This window comes from Molossus molossus, unplaced genomic scaffold (genome assembly GCF_014108415.1).
Source record: "Molossus molossus isolate mMolMol1 unplaced genomic scaffold, mMolMol1.p scaffold_m16_p_10, whole genome shotgun sequence".
In the NCBI taxonomy this organism is placed as follows: domain Eukaryota; kingdom Metazoa; phylum Chordata; class Mammalia; order Chiroptera; family Molossidae; genus Molossus; species Molossus molossus.
The window spans coordinates 105,524,900-105,542,558 of NW_023425345.1; the positions used below are offsets into that span (position 1 = coordinate 105,524,900).

The window sequence follows — 17,659 nt, forward strand, 5'->3', positions numbered from 1 at the left end:
AAATCAGTAAAAATATTTTTTAAAAAATAATAAATAAAGCTGTTGTTTTCAAAATGTGGTCCCAGAATAGCATATCAGCATGGCCTGGGAACTTGTTAGAAATGCAGATTCTGGGGCCCCACCCTACACCTGCTGAATCAAAGCTCTGGGGTGGGCCCAGCAGTCTTCCAAGAAGCCCACCAAGTGACTCTGCTGTGAGCTCCAGTTTGAAAACTACTAGTTTAAATCTGCAAAGAGTGGCCGCTTGCAGAGCTCCCACAAACAGGCAGCAAAGACAGATTCCCCTCTCCCGTGTTTAAGTGGGGCCCCCAAACCTGAGTGCTAGGTGCATGGTGAAGGCCAGGTGCCTAAATACTTAGAAGCAAAGGACCCGCCCATCCGCAGGGTACTCAGAGTGGAAGTGGAAGTCGGTATCTGTCATCTGCACCCTCCAGAAAAATCTCTCAACAAAGGTGCCTGCAGGCCCAGGAGGACTAGGGGTCTTTCTAGCCCTCCTTCTACACTTTCATGCTCCCGAACAATCTTGAGAGATCCTTGGCTTTCCCATTTAAGGGGCAAGAGTCATTTAACAAATAGTTTTTAGCTGCCTCTTGTGTGCCAGCCCTCCAGTAGCCCAAGTCCCGGCTCGGCTCCCTGGTACCATTGTTCTGCGCTTTGAGGGGGTTGATGGGGGCGGAGGGCCTTCCCCGAGTGCTCTTGTGTGTGACACGGTATTGATGAGGCCAGATCTAGGTTTTTGGAAATGGGAAAGACCAGAGGGAACAAAGAGCAAAGATACATAACCTCTGATTTCGGATTGTGTTGTGATGGCTATTTCTTCTTATTTTTGGCTGATCTTCTGGGGGCAGGTAGGGTGGGGTTCTTCGGGCTCACCTGTGTGAGAGGTATGGTGTGTGACCTGTCCAATCTCCCCTTCCTCCTTCCTCTTCAGTGGCATTTCACCTTTAGCCACTTTGTGGTAGAACCTGGCCAGGAATATGAGGTGACCGTTCACCACCTGCCCAAGCCCATCCCTGATGGGGACCCAAACCACCAGTCCAAGAACCTCCTTGTGCCAGGTAAGAGTTCCCTACCAAGCCCTTCCCTTCACCATGTGGCTCTGCAGAGGAGACTGGCAAGTGGCCCAGGTACCAGCCTTCCTGCTCAGCGGGACGAGGCTGCCTCTGTCCGCGTGTGGTACCCACAGAACAACAGGTGCTGGGGCTGGGGAGCCCTTTGGTGTGGGCTGCGGCTTCTCCTTCCTAAATGCAGAGCCCGTGCTCTGTTGACACAAACTGGATATTGGCCCACGGCCCCAGGAGCTGTGTGGGCACTGGCATCACTCCCGGTCTGGAGAAGCGCGTTTCCTGCCCAGAAGGGACCAGGAACACAGGCCCCTCTCGCCCTGCCCCCAGCCTTGTCCCAGCCCCCATCGCCTTGCTCTTCACTGGCACCCACATCCTGCCTGCGTGTCTGACACATCCCATGTGTGACACTGTCTGCTGATCCATCCTGTCAGGCTCATCTTCCGAAGGGCATCCAGTTTGCCGCTTCTCTTTCTCTGTCCTCCCTGGAATCTCAGCCACAGCCTTTCGTCCTCCAGAACCAGCTGCGTGTGGAGCGCCAGCCCACGCACGGGGTCTGGGTCCGGGCGGCTGCGCAGTCACGGCTCGTGGGGCAGGAGTGCTCGTCGGGGTGGTGACGGCCCCGCGGAGGCCCGCACACCCTGCTTTACTTTTCTCACCCTGCTCGTCACTCCCTGACGCCTCATTGGATTTCTATGACCTTATATCACGCTGTTTGTTTGGTCTCGTCCACTGGAATGTAGTTCCTGGACACAAGGACTTTGTTTTACTGACCACTGCGTCTCCAGTTCTTAAAGCGGTGCCCTGGCACATACTGGCAGCTCCACGCATATTGTGGAATGCGTGAATACCCCCAGCCCCCTCCCCTGTCCCTCAAGTAGACTGACTCAGTCCCTGTCACTCTGTGGTAATTCATAAACCAAAGTAAAATCCTCACGGTCGAGGCAATTGGGGAAGGAGACCAGGAAGATGTGTATGGAGCAGTGGTTCTTAAGGTGCTCCCCCAGACCGACAGCACCATCGGATTACCTGGGAACTTGTTAGAAATGCAGCTCCTTGGACCCGCCAGACCTCCTGAATCAGAGGCACTGCCCTGGAGGGACAGCCAGCGCCGCCCCGGTGCAGGAGAGGCCGGGGAGCTGCACTCGGGGGCGGCGGGGGAGCAGCCTGGGACCCTGGCATCCAGAGCAAGCTCAGGAGAAGTATACGTGAATCTGGGGGCTTCCCGGAAAGACAAGGGATGGGACCGCCAGGTCAGCCTCAGTGTCTGGGGCCTCTGGCCCTGGCCACGTCCGTCTGGAGCTCGTTGTGAAGGGCCCCCTTGAACAGGCTCCCAGAAGGAAAAGGTTGTTATCTCTGTCAGCAGTCGTGAAGAGCAAACTTTATAAGGCAGAGGTTCATGGTTTTATTTTTTTCTGGGTCTGCAGACTGCAAGGACCCCAGGATGAAGAAGACCAGGCCATGTGTGAGCTCAGGTAACTGGGCTGGCAGCCTTGCGGGGCACGTGCTTGGGCACAGACATGCTCTCTCCTCACTCCCAGCCTGTCTGTGCCCTGGGCAGGCAGTCTGTGGAACCCCAACATCACCGTGGAGACCCTGGACACCTCCCAGCTGCGGGTGAGCTTCAGCCTGTGGGATGGATCCACCCATTACCAGATCCTGCTGAACAGCTTCCCGCGCACGGAGAACGAGAGATGCTACACACACACACAGGATGTCCCTGCGGTAACTGCCACTGTCACCCCTCCCAGGCTAGAGCCGCGCCGGCCGGTGTCCCCTCCCTGGCCAGGAGCCGGTGCTCCCTGCTGCGCTTCAGCCCCGTCCAGGCCAGTTGGCTCTTTACGCCCCTTTCGGTCTGTCGATGATACAGTCGATCCCGTGGTGGAGGGTCCCTTGTTCTGTAGCTGATAGTGCGGGTCTCTGCCCTGCTCCCCACCCCGTCCTCTGTCTTTCCCGGCCACACATTCTGCCCTGTTCTCTTTATGTTCTGCTTTGTTTATTCTACTTATTGCAAAAAGGATTTGAAGATTTTTAAAATGTGAAAATGAAGACAAAGGGGAAATACAGTGAGGCGATAAAATGAAGCCGGGGTGCAGTGATGCGGCGTGTGCCGGGCGGCGGGGGCCCGGGCTGCTCCAGGCCCTCGGCAGCAGGCAGGGGACACCGGCCCCCAGCTGTGTGTATGAGTTAACAGGACCAGTGCACGAGGGAAACGTAGTTTTTCTGGAGCAGAACTGGGCAGGGTTTCTCCTGCGGCCTTCCTGAGGCCAATGGACAGCCATGGGGACATTGGCACCAGTCCCTGCAGCCGGCCCTCATGCACTAGCCTCACATGCCTCTCCTCTCTCTCCAGCCCACGCGAGAGGACTTCCACCAGCGACCCAACGTCACGCTCACCCTACCAAACTTTAATTGGTGCTGCCGCCACCAAGTGCAGGTGGGTGGATGTGGTGTAGCAGGGAGAGCGCAGGTGGGTGGATTTAGTGTAGCAGGGAGAGTGCAGGTGGGTGGATGTAGCAGGGAGAGCGCAGGTGGGTGGATGTAGTAGGGCGAGTGCAGGTGTGTGGATGTGGTGTAGCAGGGAGACGCAGGTGGTTGGTGTAGCAGGGAGAGCGCAGGTGGGTGGATGTGGTGTAGCAGGGAGAGCGCAAGTGGGTGGATGTGGTGTAGCAGGGAGAGCGCAGGTGGGTGGATGTGGTGTAGCAGGGAGAGCGCAGGTGGGTGGATGTAGCAGGGAGAGCGCAGGTGGGTGAGGCAGGGAGAGCGCAGGTGGTGGTAGCAGGGAGAGCGCAGGTGGGTGGATGTAGCAGGGAGAGCGCAGGTGGGTGGATGTAGCAGGGAGAGCGCAGGTGGGTGGATGTAGCAGGGAGAGTGCAGGTGGGTGGATGTGGTGTAGCAGGGAGAGCACAGGTGGGTGGATGTGGTGTAGCAGGGAGAGTGCAGGTGGGTGGATGTGGCAGGGAGAGCGCAGGTGGGTGGATGTGGCAGGGAGAGTGTGCAGGTGGGTGGATGTGGCAGGGAGAGCGCAGGTGGGTGGATGTGGCAGGGAGAGCGCAGGTGGGTGGATGTGGCAGGGAGAGCGCAGGTGGGTGGATGTGGCAGGGAGAGTGTGCAGGTGGGTGGATGTGGCAGGGAGAGCGCAGGTGGGTGGATGTGGCAGGGAGAGCGCAGGTGGGTGGATGTAGCAGGGAGAGCACAGGTGGGTGGAGGTGGCAGGGAGAGCACAGGTGGGTGGAGGTGGCAGGGAGAGCGCAGGTGGGTGGATGTAGCAGGGAGAGCGCAGGTGGGTGGATGTGGCAGGGAGAGCGCAGGTGGGTGGATGTGGCAGGGAGAGCGCAGGTGGGTGGATGTGGCAGGGAGAGCGCAGCTGGGTGGATGTGGTGTAGCAGGGAGAGCGCAGGTGGGTGGATGTGGCAGGGAGAGTGCAGGTGGGTGGATGTGGCAGGGAGAGCGCAGGTGGGTGGATGTGGTGTAGCAGGGAGAGCACAGGTGGGTGGATGTGGTGTAGCAGGGAGAGCACAGGTGGGTGGATATAGCAGGGAGAGCGCAGGTGGGTGGATGTGGTGTAGCAGGGAGAGCACAGGTGGGTGGATGTAGTAGGGAGAGCGCAGGTGGGTGGATGTGGTGTAGCAGGGAGAACACAGGTGGGTGGATATAGCAGGGAGAGTGCAGGTGGGTGGATGTGGTGTAGCAGGGAGAGCGCAGGTGGGTGGATGTAGTAGGGAGAGCGCAGGTGGGTGGATATAGCAGGGAGAGCGCAGGTGGGTGGATGTGGTGTAGCAGGGAGAGCACAGGTGGGTGGATGTAGTAGGGAGAGCGCAGGTGGGTGGATGTGGTGTAGCAGGGAGAACACAGGTGGGTGGATATAGCAGGGAGAGTGCAGGTGGGTGGATGTGGTGTAGCAGGGAGAGCGCAGGTGGGTGGATGTAGTAGGGAGAGCGCAGGTGGGTGGATATAGCAGGGAGAGCGCAGGTGGGTGGATATGGTGTAGCAGGGAGAGCGCAGGTGGGTGGATGTAGTAGGGAGAGCGCAGGTGGGTGGATGTGGTGTAGCAGGGAGAACACAGGTGGGTGGATATAGCAGGGAGAGTGCAGGTGGGTGGATGTGGTGTAGCAGGGAGAGCGCAGGTGGGTGGATGTAGTAGGGAGAGCGCAGGTGGGTGGATATAGCAGGGAGAGCGCAGGTGGGTGGATGTGGTGTAGCAGGGAGAGCGCAGGTGGGTGGATGTAGTAGGGAGAGCGCAGGTGGGTGGATGTGGTGTAGCAGGGAGAGCACAGGTGGGTGGATGTGGTGTAGCAGGGAGAGCACAGGTGGGTGGATGTGGTGTAGCAGGGAGAGTGCAGGTGGGTGGATGTAGTAGGGAGAGCACAGGTGGGTGGATGTAGTGTAGCAGGGAGAGTGCAGGTGGGTGGATGTAGTAGGGAGAGCACAGGTGGGTGGATGTGGTGTAGCAGGGAGAGTGCAGGTGGGTGGATGTAGTAGGGAGAGCGCAGGTGGGTGGATGTGGTGTAGCAGGGAGAGCGCAGGTGGGTGGATGTGGTGTAGCAGGGAGAGCGCAGGTGGGTGGATGTGGTGTAGCAGGGAGAGCGCAGGTGGGTGGATGTAGCAGGGAGAGCCCGTGCAGGTGGGTGGATGTGGTGTAGCAGGGAGAGCGCAGGTGGGTGGATGTGGTGTAGCAGGGAGAGCACAGGTGGGTGGATGTGGTATAGTAGGGAGAGCACAGGTGTGTGGACGTGGTGTAGCAGGGAGAGCGCAGGTGGGTGGATGTAGCAGGGAGAGTGCATGTGGGTGGATGTAGCAGGGAGAGTGCAGGAGGGTGGATGTGGTGTAGCAGGGAGAGTGCAGGTGGGTGGATGTGGTGTAGCAGGGAGAGCGCAGGTGGGTGGATGAGGTGTAGCAGGGAGAGTGCAGGTGGGTGGATGTGGTGTAGCAGGGAGAGTGCAGGTGGGTGGATGAGGTGTAGCAGGGAGAGTGCATGTGGGTGGATGTAGCAGGGAGAGTGCAGGTGGGTGGATGTGGTGTAGCAGGGAGAGCGCAGGTGGGTGGATGTGGTGTAGCAGGGAGAGCGCAGGTAGGTGGATGTGGTGTAGCAGGGAGAGCGCAGGTGGGTGGATGTGGTGTAGCAGGGAGAGCGCAGGTGGGTGGATGTAGCAGGGAGAGCGCAGGTGGGTGGATGTAGCAGGGAGAGCGCAGGTGGAGAGCCCGCGCAGGTGGGCATTTCTTCTAGAGCAGCAGTTCTCAACCTGTGGGCTGCATCCTCTTTGGAAGTTGAACAACCCTTTCACAGGGGTCGCCTAACACATAACAGTAGCAAAAGTACAGTTATGAAGTAGCAATGAAAATAATTTTATGGTTGGGGGTCACCACAATACGAGGAACTATATTAAACAGTCAGGCATTCGGGAGGTTGAGACCACTGTTCTAGAGGGACAAGAGAGGGAAGAATGCAGCTCGTGACTGGTGCCCTCTCTGAGGACCCAAGGCACTGCCACCGGGGACTCCCGGCCTCGCCTGGGCAGGGTTCCTTTGCCCCCCTCGAAATGATGGGTGGTCTGCGTAACAGCTACATTGAGATACTGAAGCAGTCAGCCACGGCCCATGACTCTTGTTAGGGTAGCATCAGGGCAGGGTCCCCCAGCCTCTCCGACTCCCTCTCCTCCCTGCCCTTGTCTGTCACACAGATACAGCCCTTCCTGAACAGCTGTTTGAATGACTGCCCTAGATATTACGCCAATGTGTCCTGCCCAACACTTCCAGGTAGGAAGCAGATGGCTGTCCTGGAATATGTTTGGGGTGAGAATGGATGAAGGGCGACAGCTTGAGCGGAACCCTGACCTGGTCCTCCGGGTGGGGCCTGTGATGCAGGGCTTCAGAGCCGCCCTCCTGGGACAGCTGCGAAGCCTTGGGCAAAGCACCTGATCTGGCCCTCAGCACCTGTGACTGGAAAGTGGGGGTCGACTGTTACAGAGTTACAGTTACATCCATGCACAGAACAAAATCCTTGTACGTTGTGAACCGTAGCACCGAGAAGTGAAGACTCCCTCCCCCAGGTTCATAGGTGAAGAGACGGAGGCACAGAGATGCGTAACTTGTCCGAGGTCACACCCCGGGAAGTGGCAGGGCCTGCTCAGAGCCGTCTGCAGCCCAGCTGTGGCTGCAGCCAAAACGGCACAGGGTGGGCTGGCCCGGAAGCAAGCCGGCCTCCCAAGCGAGGGGTGGGACTCGCGGAGTAGACCAGACTCAGGTGTTTCACGTAGACGGTTTCAAGTTGAACCCATATCTATAGTAGTTCTCACAGGGCCATGGTCATTAGCAGGCCCTCTGTGGACGTCGTCGATGGTTTTGTAATTACAGTTAGTAATTAAAATACTATTTTCTTTTGTTCTCATAACAGACCCGATTGCAGGTAAGGCCAACGCTCCTTCCCGCAGTGTGCTGCAGGGAGCCTGGGGGGACGATCTGCAGGGGCCACACGAGCCGTCCGGGGCTGAGCCTGGTGTGGAGCCGGGCACAAGGCGTCCCGGGATGCACGAGATCACCAGCACGTCATGGGGAGGCCAGAGAGGCCAGCCTGGGGGCTGGGCATTAGGGCGGGAGGCCAGGCTCCCTCCGTATGACTCATGCTGTTCTGCTCCCCACAGAATACACCACAGAGTATGTTCCTCTGTGGGTGTACGGGTTCATCACGGGCATCTCCGTCCTGCTGGTGGGCTGCGTCATCCTGCTGATCCTCTGCATGACCTGGAGGCTATCTGGTAAGGGGCGGACGCCACGGCGTGGGTCCTGGGGTCCCCTCTGCACCTCTCTTTCTTCCCATGCCCCACTTCCCACTCCAGTCCTCTGCGAGGCTGTGTTCAGAAGGCACCCTGCAGTCTCAAATTCAGTACAGTTGTTGCTTCTGTTAGCACGAGCTCCGCACCTGCAGTAGGGCTGACCTGGGCTCAGACCCAGCCCCGTCACGTACCGCCTGGGCAGTGCGCCACACCCGCAGCAGCAAGCAGTCCGACTACAGATGATGCGTGTGTTCTCGGCCTCGAGTCTGGCACACACGTCTTATTACATGTTAGCCACAATTATACTTATCGCTACTTAAATTAATATTGAAATCAACAGGTTGGGGCCCTGGCCAGGTAGCTCAGTTGATTGGAGCGTTGTCCTGATACGCAAGGTTGCAGGTTCCATCCCCAAGACACATACAAGAATCAACCCGTGAAAGCATAAACACGTGGAATAAGAAATCAGTGTCTGTGTCTGTCTGTCTGTCTCTCTCCCTCTCTCTTTCTCTCTTTTCCCTCTCCTTCTTCCTCTCTCTCAAATCAATGGATAAATTAATTTTTTAAATGAGCAGGTGGGAAGGAACTAGAGTGGGGTTTCCGTGCATCAGACACGGTCAGCCAGGCAGGGGGAGCCGCCTACGCAACCCCTCATGCAGCAGCGCAGACGTGCAGCCCCGAGGTCAGGGAGAGCAGCATGATGGGGGACAGCATGAAGTGGCGGGGGGCTCTGGAGACCCGGGCCCAGGCTGTGCGTCCCAGCTCTGCCCCACTGGTTTCAGGCAAAGGCAGGTTGCTCCATAAACCGTAGATTTGGTTCTTTTCTGGAAAGCAGAGCCAGCGCCTCCCTCTCGGGGCTGTGGTGAGATTAAAGGCCGTGGCAGGGAAGGTGCTTGTTGGGGGGTGTCGGTCAGTGTCCGCTCCCCTCCACGCTGCAGCCCTCTCTGGCCGGGCTGTGCGCAGGGGAAAGCCTGGGTCTCCACGTTAAGGGCTCGGCCTCCCCCGCCCCTCCACAACCCTGCCCCTCCCCACTGGTGGGGGAGAAGGTTCCACACCTGCGAGGCTGGTCGGGATTAGGTATTAATCACTGTGTGGTGGGAAGAACACCAGACCAGCACCAGCGGACCTCTGAGGAGTCCCCCAGAGGGTTAGTGGCAGAGGCAAATGAGGTGATGTGTCTGCAGGTGCTCTCGCTAGATGCAGGAGGCTCTGGTTGCATGCCTGCCCTTGCCCTTGACCTCCTGGAGAGCCCACGCGGGCTGAAGGAGGGGCAGGGAAGAACCCGCCCGTTATCTGGCTGTTCTGGGTGTTGAAGTGAGGGCTCTGCGGTCTTCCTTGACCGTCTGGGTTCCCCTGCTCCCCTGTCACCAAGAAGTTGCCTCCTGAGCTGAGATTCCCCCCTGGCATCTCGGAGGGGAGCGTTGTCCAAGTGTGTGGTGTCCCTTCCTCGTCTCGAAAGCACTAGAAGGAAATGTCAGTGCACCTGGTGGAGACTTTCTGGGGATGTAACAAGACTGATGCTTCCGGCAAGGAGACCTCCGGGGAAGGGCTTTTCCTCAGGCTGGCAGTCTCCTTGGGGGTGGCAGCCTGTGGGAGGGGGGCACCCAGGACTGCTGTGGGTGCCTCGGTCGCCATTCCAGGGTTCGGCTGGGTCCGTACCACAGAACACTCGTGACCGTGGCTGACTGGGAACGCATGCCGCCGGGCCCACAACCTCATTCAGTTCCCCCACCACAGACCCATTTTTCAGAGGAAGAAATTGAGTTTCTGAGGCATCAGTAACTTCCCAGATCTCACGCTCGCCGTGGCTGACCACGGTTCCCGTCCGAGCAGCCCGGCCTCCTTGCCAGGCCCAGTGCGCCCAGCGCCCGGCTCCGGCCGCCCTCCCGGCGGGGCAGGCTCCTGGAGGCCCGAGCCGGCCGGTTCTCTCCCTAACAGCCGCTCTGATGGTTTTCCTTCCAGGGTCCCATCAGGAGAAAGGCGGCCGAGGCGGTGGCGACGCAGGTCCGTACTTCCCGGGGTGTGCTGGGTTTGGTGTGTTTCTTTGTGAAGGTGTGGAGGGCCCCTGACATCCTGGGCGGGTCTCCTTCTGCAGTTCAACTCCTGAGTCCCTTCAGGAGACCTCACCTTTAGAGGGTCCGCCTTCCGCACCCCCAAGGAGGGCACCTTAAATGGCAAGCCTGGGGTAATGTTTTTAAGTCACTGGCACAGGGGCAGGAAAGAAGGTGGGTACCACTGTGAGAAAAGGCCACCCCTGTTCCGCAGGCAGGCCTTTGCCCTTCTTCTCTTTAATGACGTACATAGGCTGAAGGCCAGATAGAAATGCGAGAAAGTCTTCTTCCCAGAAGGCACTAGACTGATTTCTTTTCATGCAACCAAAACAGGTTGCCTGGTCTGCGTCCCGTCCTTGTCCTGGGGTGTGTCAGCAGAGACACCGAGCCTGTGGGCCTGCCTTAACTTGTTTCCTCCAGGTGCCCTGCCCGCCTCTGGCCTGACGCCCCCTCCGCTGAAGCCCAGGAAGGTGTGGATTGTCTACTCCGCTGACCACCCCCTCTACGTAGACGTGGTCCTAAAGTTCGCCCAGTTCCTGCTCACCGTCTGCGGCACTGAAGTGGCTCTCGACCTGCTGGAGGAGCAGGTCATCTCGGAGATGGGGGTCATGACCTGGGTGGGCCGCCAGAAGCAGCAGGTGGTCGAGAGCAATTCCAAGGTTGTCATCCTGTGCTCCCGGGGCACCCGGGCCAAGTGGCAGGCCATCCTCGGCTGCGGGGAGCCTGCCGTCCAGCTTCGATGTGACCGCCAGAGGCTTGCGGGGGACCTTTTCACCGCGGCCATGAACATGATCCTCCCAGATTTCAAGAAGCCAGCCAACTTTGGCACCTACATCGTCTGCTACTTCAACGACATCAGCAGTGAGAGCGACATCCCTGACCTCTTCAACATCATGTCCAGGTACCCTCTCATGGCCAGGTTTGAGGAGGTGTACTTCCGGATTCAGGACCTGGAGATGTTTGAACCTGGCCGGATGCACCGCATTGGGGAGCTCACAGGGGAAAACTACCTGCAGAGTCCCAGCGGCTGGCAGCTCAAGGAAGCGGTGGAGAGGTTCCGGGCGTGGCAGGCGCAGTGCCCTGATTGGTTTGAGCGGGAGAGCCTCCGCTGGGCAGATGACCAGGACCTCCCGTCCCTGGATGAAGAGGCGTCTGAGGAGCGGCTGCTGCCACCCGGAAGAGGGATTATGAAGCAGAAGCCCCTGGTGCAGGAGCCTGCTGCTGAGGGCTGCCTGGTGGTGGAGCCGCTCATCGCTGACGAAGGCAGAGAAGTGGCCAGGCTGCAACCTCAGCTGCAGCCCCAGGGGCAGCTGGCGACCCAAACCCTTCGAACCACGGTGCTCCCCCCGGAGGTGGTCCCTCGGGCTCAGGCCGTCGAGCCTGCCCCTCCTGCTGGTAGGAGCAGCGAAGCTAGTCAGCTGGCCCCTGTGGGCGGGGACGAGGCCTGCCCACTGCTGGGGGGCTCTGACCCCCACCCTGTGGACGCAGAGGACCCACCTCTCTGGAGCACCCCGATGGCATCGCCAGACCCCCTCCCAGAGGACGTGAGGGAAGAGCTCAGGGGCTTGATGCTGTCCTTCTTCCAGCAGAGTCTGAGCTCCCAGGCCCCAGAGGGGTGGGTGAGGCCGGCGGTGGCCCTCAAAGACCCACACACACTCCATGGGGAGGGGCAGCGGGAGTCGGTGCAGTCCGACCAGGGCTACATCTCCAGGAGCTCCCCACAACCCCCTGAGGGACTGGTGGACATGGAAGAAGAGGGGGCCAAGCAGGACCTGGGAAACTCAGCCCAGCAGCTCTCCCCCGAGGCCCTGGAGAGCCTGCGGAGCCTCCAGCGACAGCTGCTCTTCCAGGAGCTTCAGAAGAACTGCGGCTGGGACAGTGTGGAGCCGGAGCGGCCAGTCCCATAGTGCTCCCCGAGCCCGCGGGGAGGGTGACACGTGTGTCTGTGCATGTGTGCCTGTTCACGTACGAAACGATCCTTTCAGATGTAGGTATCTTGATTTTGATGCCTAGACGTCCCCCTTCATTTTTCCTTCTGGGACCATCTGGTCATCTCCATCCCTACAGAAATCTGCAGCCCATTCCCAGGAGCTAGTGGCAGTATCCTCGAGTCTATTATTCATCCATTTATTCAACATTTATTTTGTACCTACTATGTGCCAGGCATCTGAAATACAAAGATGAATTGCACCTGTCATTGACCCTGGTCACTAAGGAGATTAACATCTAGTGAGAGGCACAGATTAGCAAATAGAGGACACTCTTGCAAGATAGAAAAGCTGAACAGAGGCTTGCTAGGGCTACGAAACAGAAGGGGCACCCGGCCCAGGGAGAAATCCTGGAGTGGGTGTTGTGTGAGCTGAAGGAGAAGCTAGGTTCCTGGCCAGAGATTGTAGTCGGAGGAGGCACCTGTCCTGGGGAAGGTAAGGGTTGGGAGGTGGGTGGGAGCCGGGCCCATCAGCAAACCAAGTTGAGCCTGGAGAGGAAGGAGGGGCACGGGAGATGCGGTGGAGAGCTAGCCAGAGCCCAGGCTGGGTGCTGGGGCATCAGCCTGAGGGCCCGCGACTCCTGTTGCTCTGCAGAGGAGGAGACTGAGGGCCAAACACACCTGGAAGCCACCTCATCATTTTTGGGAAGAGACAGGATAGACAAATGTGACGTGCAACCGAACAGCATTCATCGGGAAGTAGTCAGAAGCCCTAAGCTCCCAGCCAGCCGGTGGAGAGCCACAGCAGAGGGTGCTTCCGAGGCTGGGAGCCCTCCGCTCCACACGGGTCCGACAGCAGTGGGCTGAGATCTGGAGAGTCCATGCCGGATTGGGGGAGGGCAGGCCCGCTGGGGAGAAGAGTGTATGCCACCCTGTTCTTAAAGGTCTGAGGTTCAAAGACAGTATTTGTGGAGAGATGCGAAGGCCCAGAATTTGACATTTCCCCAGAGTAGCACACCGGGATGCATGCAGTCTGCCCTGTCAGCAGCCTGAGCAGACTAAGGGAGAAAAGGCACTGAGCTCTCCCGGCCTCGGGCTCCATCTGTGCAGCAGTCCCGGAGGTGGGCAGCACTGTGTCCAGATGCCTCCCGAGCGCTCTGTGAATGAGCACTTACTGAATGTCCGGAGTGTGGCATCCCATCATGGACTCTTCCTGGCGGGAACCAGGGATCCCCTGGCAGCAGGATGGCCCGGCCAGCGCAGTCCTGGTGCCCGGAAGCACACTTCCATTTGGATGGTGTTACCCACAAACCTTGAATTCTAGCTTTGCTGGCCGTCAAGTCCAGGTGTCTTTAATTGGCATGGTCCACTCTGTCCCCTTTATGTCCAAGGCTGCTGTTGTTTAACCCAGCAGCTAATCACTGAGCTCTATAATTCACAGCATGCACTTCCCAACTGAACCTGTGGAGTCCAACAGCCTTTAAGAGTTCCAAGTTCGCCCTGGCCGATTTGGCTCAGCGGTTAGACCGTCCGCCTGCGGTCCGGAGAGACCCAGGTTCGGTTCCCGCTAAGGGCATGTACCTTGGTTGCAGTTTGTCCCCGGCCCTGGTTGGTCGTGCGGGTGGCAGCCACTCGATGTGTCCCTTTCACGTCGATGTTTCCCTCTCTCTCTCTTCCTCTCTCTCCCTCTCCCTCCCACTCTGTCTGTACAAAAAATGGAAAAATGTCCTCGGGTGAGGATAACAAAAAAAAGAGTTCCAAGTTCAGCAATCATCCACATTATCAATTTTAGAACATTTTCTTACCCCAAAAGAAACACGACACCCCTTAACCATCACCCCAAGCCCTCTGAGCACCTTGTTCCTGGGCAAACACTCCTTTGCATCTGTGGATTTGCCCGTTGTGGGCCTGTTGAGTGCTGCAGCCTCTCTTCAAGGCTGTTCCTTTCTTTGTTGCCTCCCCTTTCCCAAGAGCCCCCAAATCACACTGCTCACCATCGTGCTGGGAATTCTGTCCATCTGAGTGTGGTGTCTGCTGTCAGCCAAATACCAAGAGCTTCAAGACTTGGTATACAGCAAGCCAGACCTTTCTTTTCATATTATTCTGAACCATGGCTCATAAACTCCTGCTTTTCCCAGAAACCCCTCCAAGAACAGGCGTCTGACTCCCACCTCCTAAACAGACTGCAGCGGAGGTGGCTCAAGGTGGGCAGAAGGACCCAAAGCAGGCAGGGGAGCCGCTGCCCGTGACAGTCTCCAGCGCGAGCCTCCGGCTCCGGCTCCAGCTCCGGGTCTGCTCACGCTTTTCCTGCCTGCTGGCGGGGGAAGGCACGAGTAGGTGGCAGGCAGTCTGGACACTGCTCGACAACGTGCCACTTGCACTGTGATTTTAAACCAGTGTCTTCCTGCCTAGGAAGGTCCTCAGTAGTGTTTCGGTTTTGAGGGGGTTTGTTCAATCACTTAAACACTCCTTTAGTCATTTGAGCTGAGATCTGTGAATGCCAGGTATGATGGATTTCACTTACCCCCTGCTGATCTCTGAGAGTTAAATAAGGTGTAAGGGAGAAGAAGCTGTTCTACGGGCGATTTTCCTTCTGTGTCCTTCAGGCTCTGCACTGGGCTCTGCTCGCTCCAGCCCCTCTTGAGAAGACCCGCCCATGAAGCAGCACAAGGCAGGCTGCCCAGGCTCGTGGGACGCTGGGGCCCGCGCATGAGTAGGATGCAGGGCAGGTGCCAGCCCTGCCCTGGACCCCAAGTCACGCGTGTTGGAGAGTTCCCTTAAAAGAGGGCTGACGGTGCTTGACGCAGAGCCGGCCCCTGGCTCTGCTGCTTGCCAGCCAAGTGCCTTGAATCTCTTGCCCTGGCCAGTTTGGCTCCGTGCTTGAGCGACAGCCCTCAGACTGAAGGGTTAGGGCTTGTTTCCGGTCAAGGGCACATATCTGGGTTGCAAGTTTGATCCCCGGCCCTAGTTGGGGTCATGTGGGAGGCAACCATGATGTGTCTCTTTCACATTAATGTCTCTCCCCCCCCCCCCCTTCTTCCCTCCCCTTCCACTCTATCTGAAAATCAATGGAAAAATATCCTCGGGTGAGAATTAATAAAAAAAAAATCAAGATCTCTTCCTTAAGCCTGTCAACCAATGATCATTGGTGCCAATTCAACAACAACAGATCCAAAATTTGGGGTGCAGTGAAGAAGGAAACTTTATTCAGTGCAAAACAGCTTGTGATGCAGCACAGTTATAAGGCAGCCCCAGGTGATTGGGGCTAAGCTCCTCTCTCCTAGACAGCTCTGCTCTGTGCCAGTCTGCTCTGGCCTGCACTGGTCTGCCCTCTGCTCCAGCCAGACATCTGCAGTGTTTCAGTTCAGCCAGGTAGACCAAAGCCTCAGCCTTTCATGAAGGGAAAGTGGGCTTCCAGGCCAGAGGGGAGCTGGCTTATATGGACAAAAGTCCCCACCCCTGGTCCATGATTGGTCTGTCCTCATGCAAATGAGGACTCCAAATCCTCACAGTTTGATTGGTCCAAAAGGCACTGCCCTGATTGGTCAGAATAGAGCCACTCTGTTGGTCAGATCTGTTAGCTCCAATTGGATGGGAGAAGCCGCAGTCTTATAGGCTGAAGCAGTGTTCTAGGAGCTTTAGAGCTGGCTCAGGGGCAGGAGCACAGCACAGGCAGGCGCGCTCCCCAGGGTGCAGTTTGGTGAGAGGCCCTGCGTAGAAATGGCTGCTAAGCTCTGTTTTTGTTCTAATTTTAACCCAGTTAACCACTAGGAGCCCTTCTTAGTAGGTGTCTTCTTTCCCAGCATTCACAGGCCTCCTCTTGCTTCTTTCTGAAATGGGCGCAGCAGGAATTCCTACCTCACAGGTCTCGTGAGGCACATATAAGCGCAGCGCTTAGCTGGTGACACACTGTCCCCATTACTGGGTCCAGCCTGCCCGCCCCCCAAGCTGCTGCTGTGTAAGGAATCCAGAGGCTTCCTGGGGTCTCTTTGCCTCTAAGCGAGGAGAAGCACCCTGGCCTGGTCCTGGGCCGAGCAGTTGATGAATCCGGGATACTGTTTGTGTTTCCTCTTGCTTTCTTCAAGTGTTTGCCTTTTCAGGTGATAAAAGTGACATATGGTCTAATACTTGCCATATATTAAGAGCTCCATAAATGTGTTATCTGAGGGCATATGCTCATCTGGGAGAAATAGAAACAATATAGACAATAGAAACAAAAACAAAACAATATGTTATAGAAGAATATAAAATAAAGCAGCCGCCCCAGCCCGTGGGTACAGACTGCAGTTGCGGTGCCCATGCCTCCCCCTTGGCGCGTCCCACATCACTCCCATGTGGCTCCAGGCCAGCTCCTACAGCCTCTCCCGGCTCTCCATGCCCTCCTGCCTCCACGTCTCGGCACGGGGTCCACCCTCTCGTCCTGTGCCTTTAGGTTGGTTGAGCCAGCTTGCCTGTTAGAGGAACATGGAGTTTCTTCTGTCATGATTTGAAGGATGCCAAGAAGTCTTGTCCAATATGCTTTCTCTCCACCCAGGTACCTAGATTCCTTTCCTAGGAGGAATAGCCCCTTAGGTTATTAACACTTTAGTATAAATTAGTTTATTGGCTCCTTCCTTTCTGAATAGAGAGAAAGAAGACACAGTAGTGCCCTGAGAGGCTAAGGGGGAGTAGAAAGGAGAGAGGCCAGATTGGCTGGCCCCCACTTTTGCCCGCACACTGACATGCTCTCTCTCGCCAGCTGACTTGCTCAGTGAGTCTCCATGGCCCACTCACACAGACCCTGAAGACCGCCCCCGAGGGATCACTCTGGCGCAGCCGAGTGACTCTGCCACAGAACACTGGCCAGACCCCGCAGGTCAGGCCAGAGCCACACTGCCTCCGAGGAGCATGCCGCTGTCTGAAGGAAAGACCCAAGGTACACGCATAATGTTAACACAAATATATAAAATGGTGACAAATGTCACAGTGACATTTAAGAATTTAGAAAGGAAACCAGGACAGGAAGGATCTTAAAACAGACCACACAGGAAGCTTGTCACAAGTCTCAAGTTTTTTATTTTCAGAACAGAAGCTGATTTTATTTTTAAAAAGAGAAGGGGGAGAAAACATGAAAAATTCTAGTGAGGTGCCACTTCCCCTCCGCCAGACACTGACTGCCAGCCAGCGCCTCCGCGGGAGCACAGGGAGTCAGAGCCGGGACACGCGGTCTGAACAGCCTTCAGGGGCCTCGCCCAGGCCCTTCGAGAGCAGGCAGGGAGGCGGCCCCCCAGAGCGCGGACATGCCCACCTGCTCCAATGTTGGAGGCCAACAGCCTGGACTCTGAATCTGGGTTCCTGTCTGTGAACTGTGCTCCTGGCATCCGCCCCAGGAGACAGCACACCCCTGTTTATCTGATCTGTGGGAACACCTCCAATTTGACTCTAGAAGGCAAGAAAAACAAAGGTTGAGGGGTCATTTCTTCTTGTGAATGGGGCAAAGGAAGTAAAAGGACTCAAGGAAAACACAGCAGAAGGAAGGGACTGACCCCCTAAGCACAAGATGCTTGCACCAAAGGTTTGGAAGAGGATGGTTTGGGGTGGGGCAGACAAATCTTCCAGAATCGGCCTTTGCTGTCAGTTTCTCAGTGCACCCAGGGAAGTGGCAGCTCGTGGGAACCGATCCCAGCCTTCCACCAGAAACCCAACAGCAGTCAGAGATTTCACAGCTATTCGCTCGCTCGCTCGTGGGGAGAACACCATCCAAACAGTAAAAAGGGGGTGGGGCAGGGGGCCAGCCAGGACCTGGCACATGGCTCAGATGCAAAGTTCTTTCACAGTCACGGAGATTGGGTAGCAGACAAACCA

At 57.3% G+C, this 17,659-nt stretch overlaps 1 protein-coding gene across 2 annotated transcripts in view; it reads left to right on the forward strand.

Moving 5' to 3' along the window:
- Positions 1–13,345, forward strand: part of IL17RA (interleukin 17 receptor A) — a 32,980-nt gene extending 19,635 nt beyond the window's left edge. Inside the window, exons 5-13 of one of the 2 annotated variants that reach the window (XM_036251888.1) lie at positions 932–1,058; positions 2,492–2,539; positions 2,626–2,681; positions 3,418–3,501; positions 6,746–6,821; positions 7,459–7,470; positions 7,706–7,819; positions 9,800–9,841; positions 10,309–13,345. In XM_036251888.1, the coding sequence (XP_036107781.1) occupies positions 932–1,058; positions 2,492–2,539; positions 2,626–2,681; positions 3,418–3,501; positions 6,746–6,821; positions 7,459–7,470; positions 7,706–7,819; positions 9,800–9,841; positions 10,309–11,795 (2,046 nt within the window). In that variant the 3' untranslated portion in view covers positions 11,796–13,345. Of the gene's footprint in view, positions 1–931; positions 1,059–2,491; positions 2,540–2,625; positions 2,790–3,417; positions 3,502–6,745; positions 6,822–7,458; positions 7,471–7,705; positions 7,820–9,799; positions 9,842–10,308 lie in introns of both variants that reach the window. The other variant, XM_036251886.1, reaches the window with a different exon arrangement.
- The last annotated feature ends 4,314 nt before the right edge of the window (positions 13,346–17,659 follow it).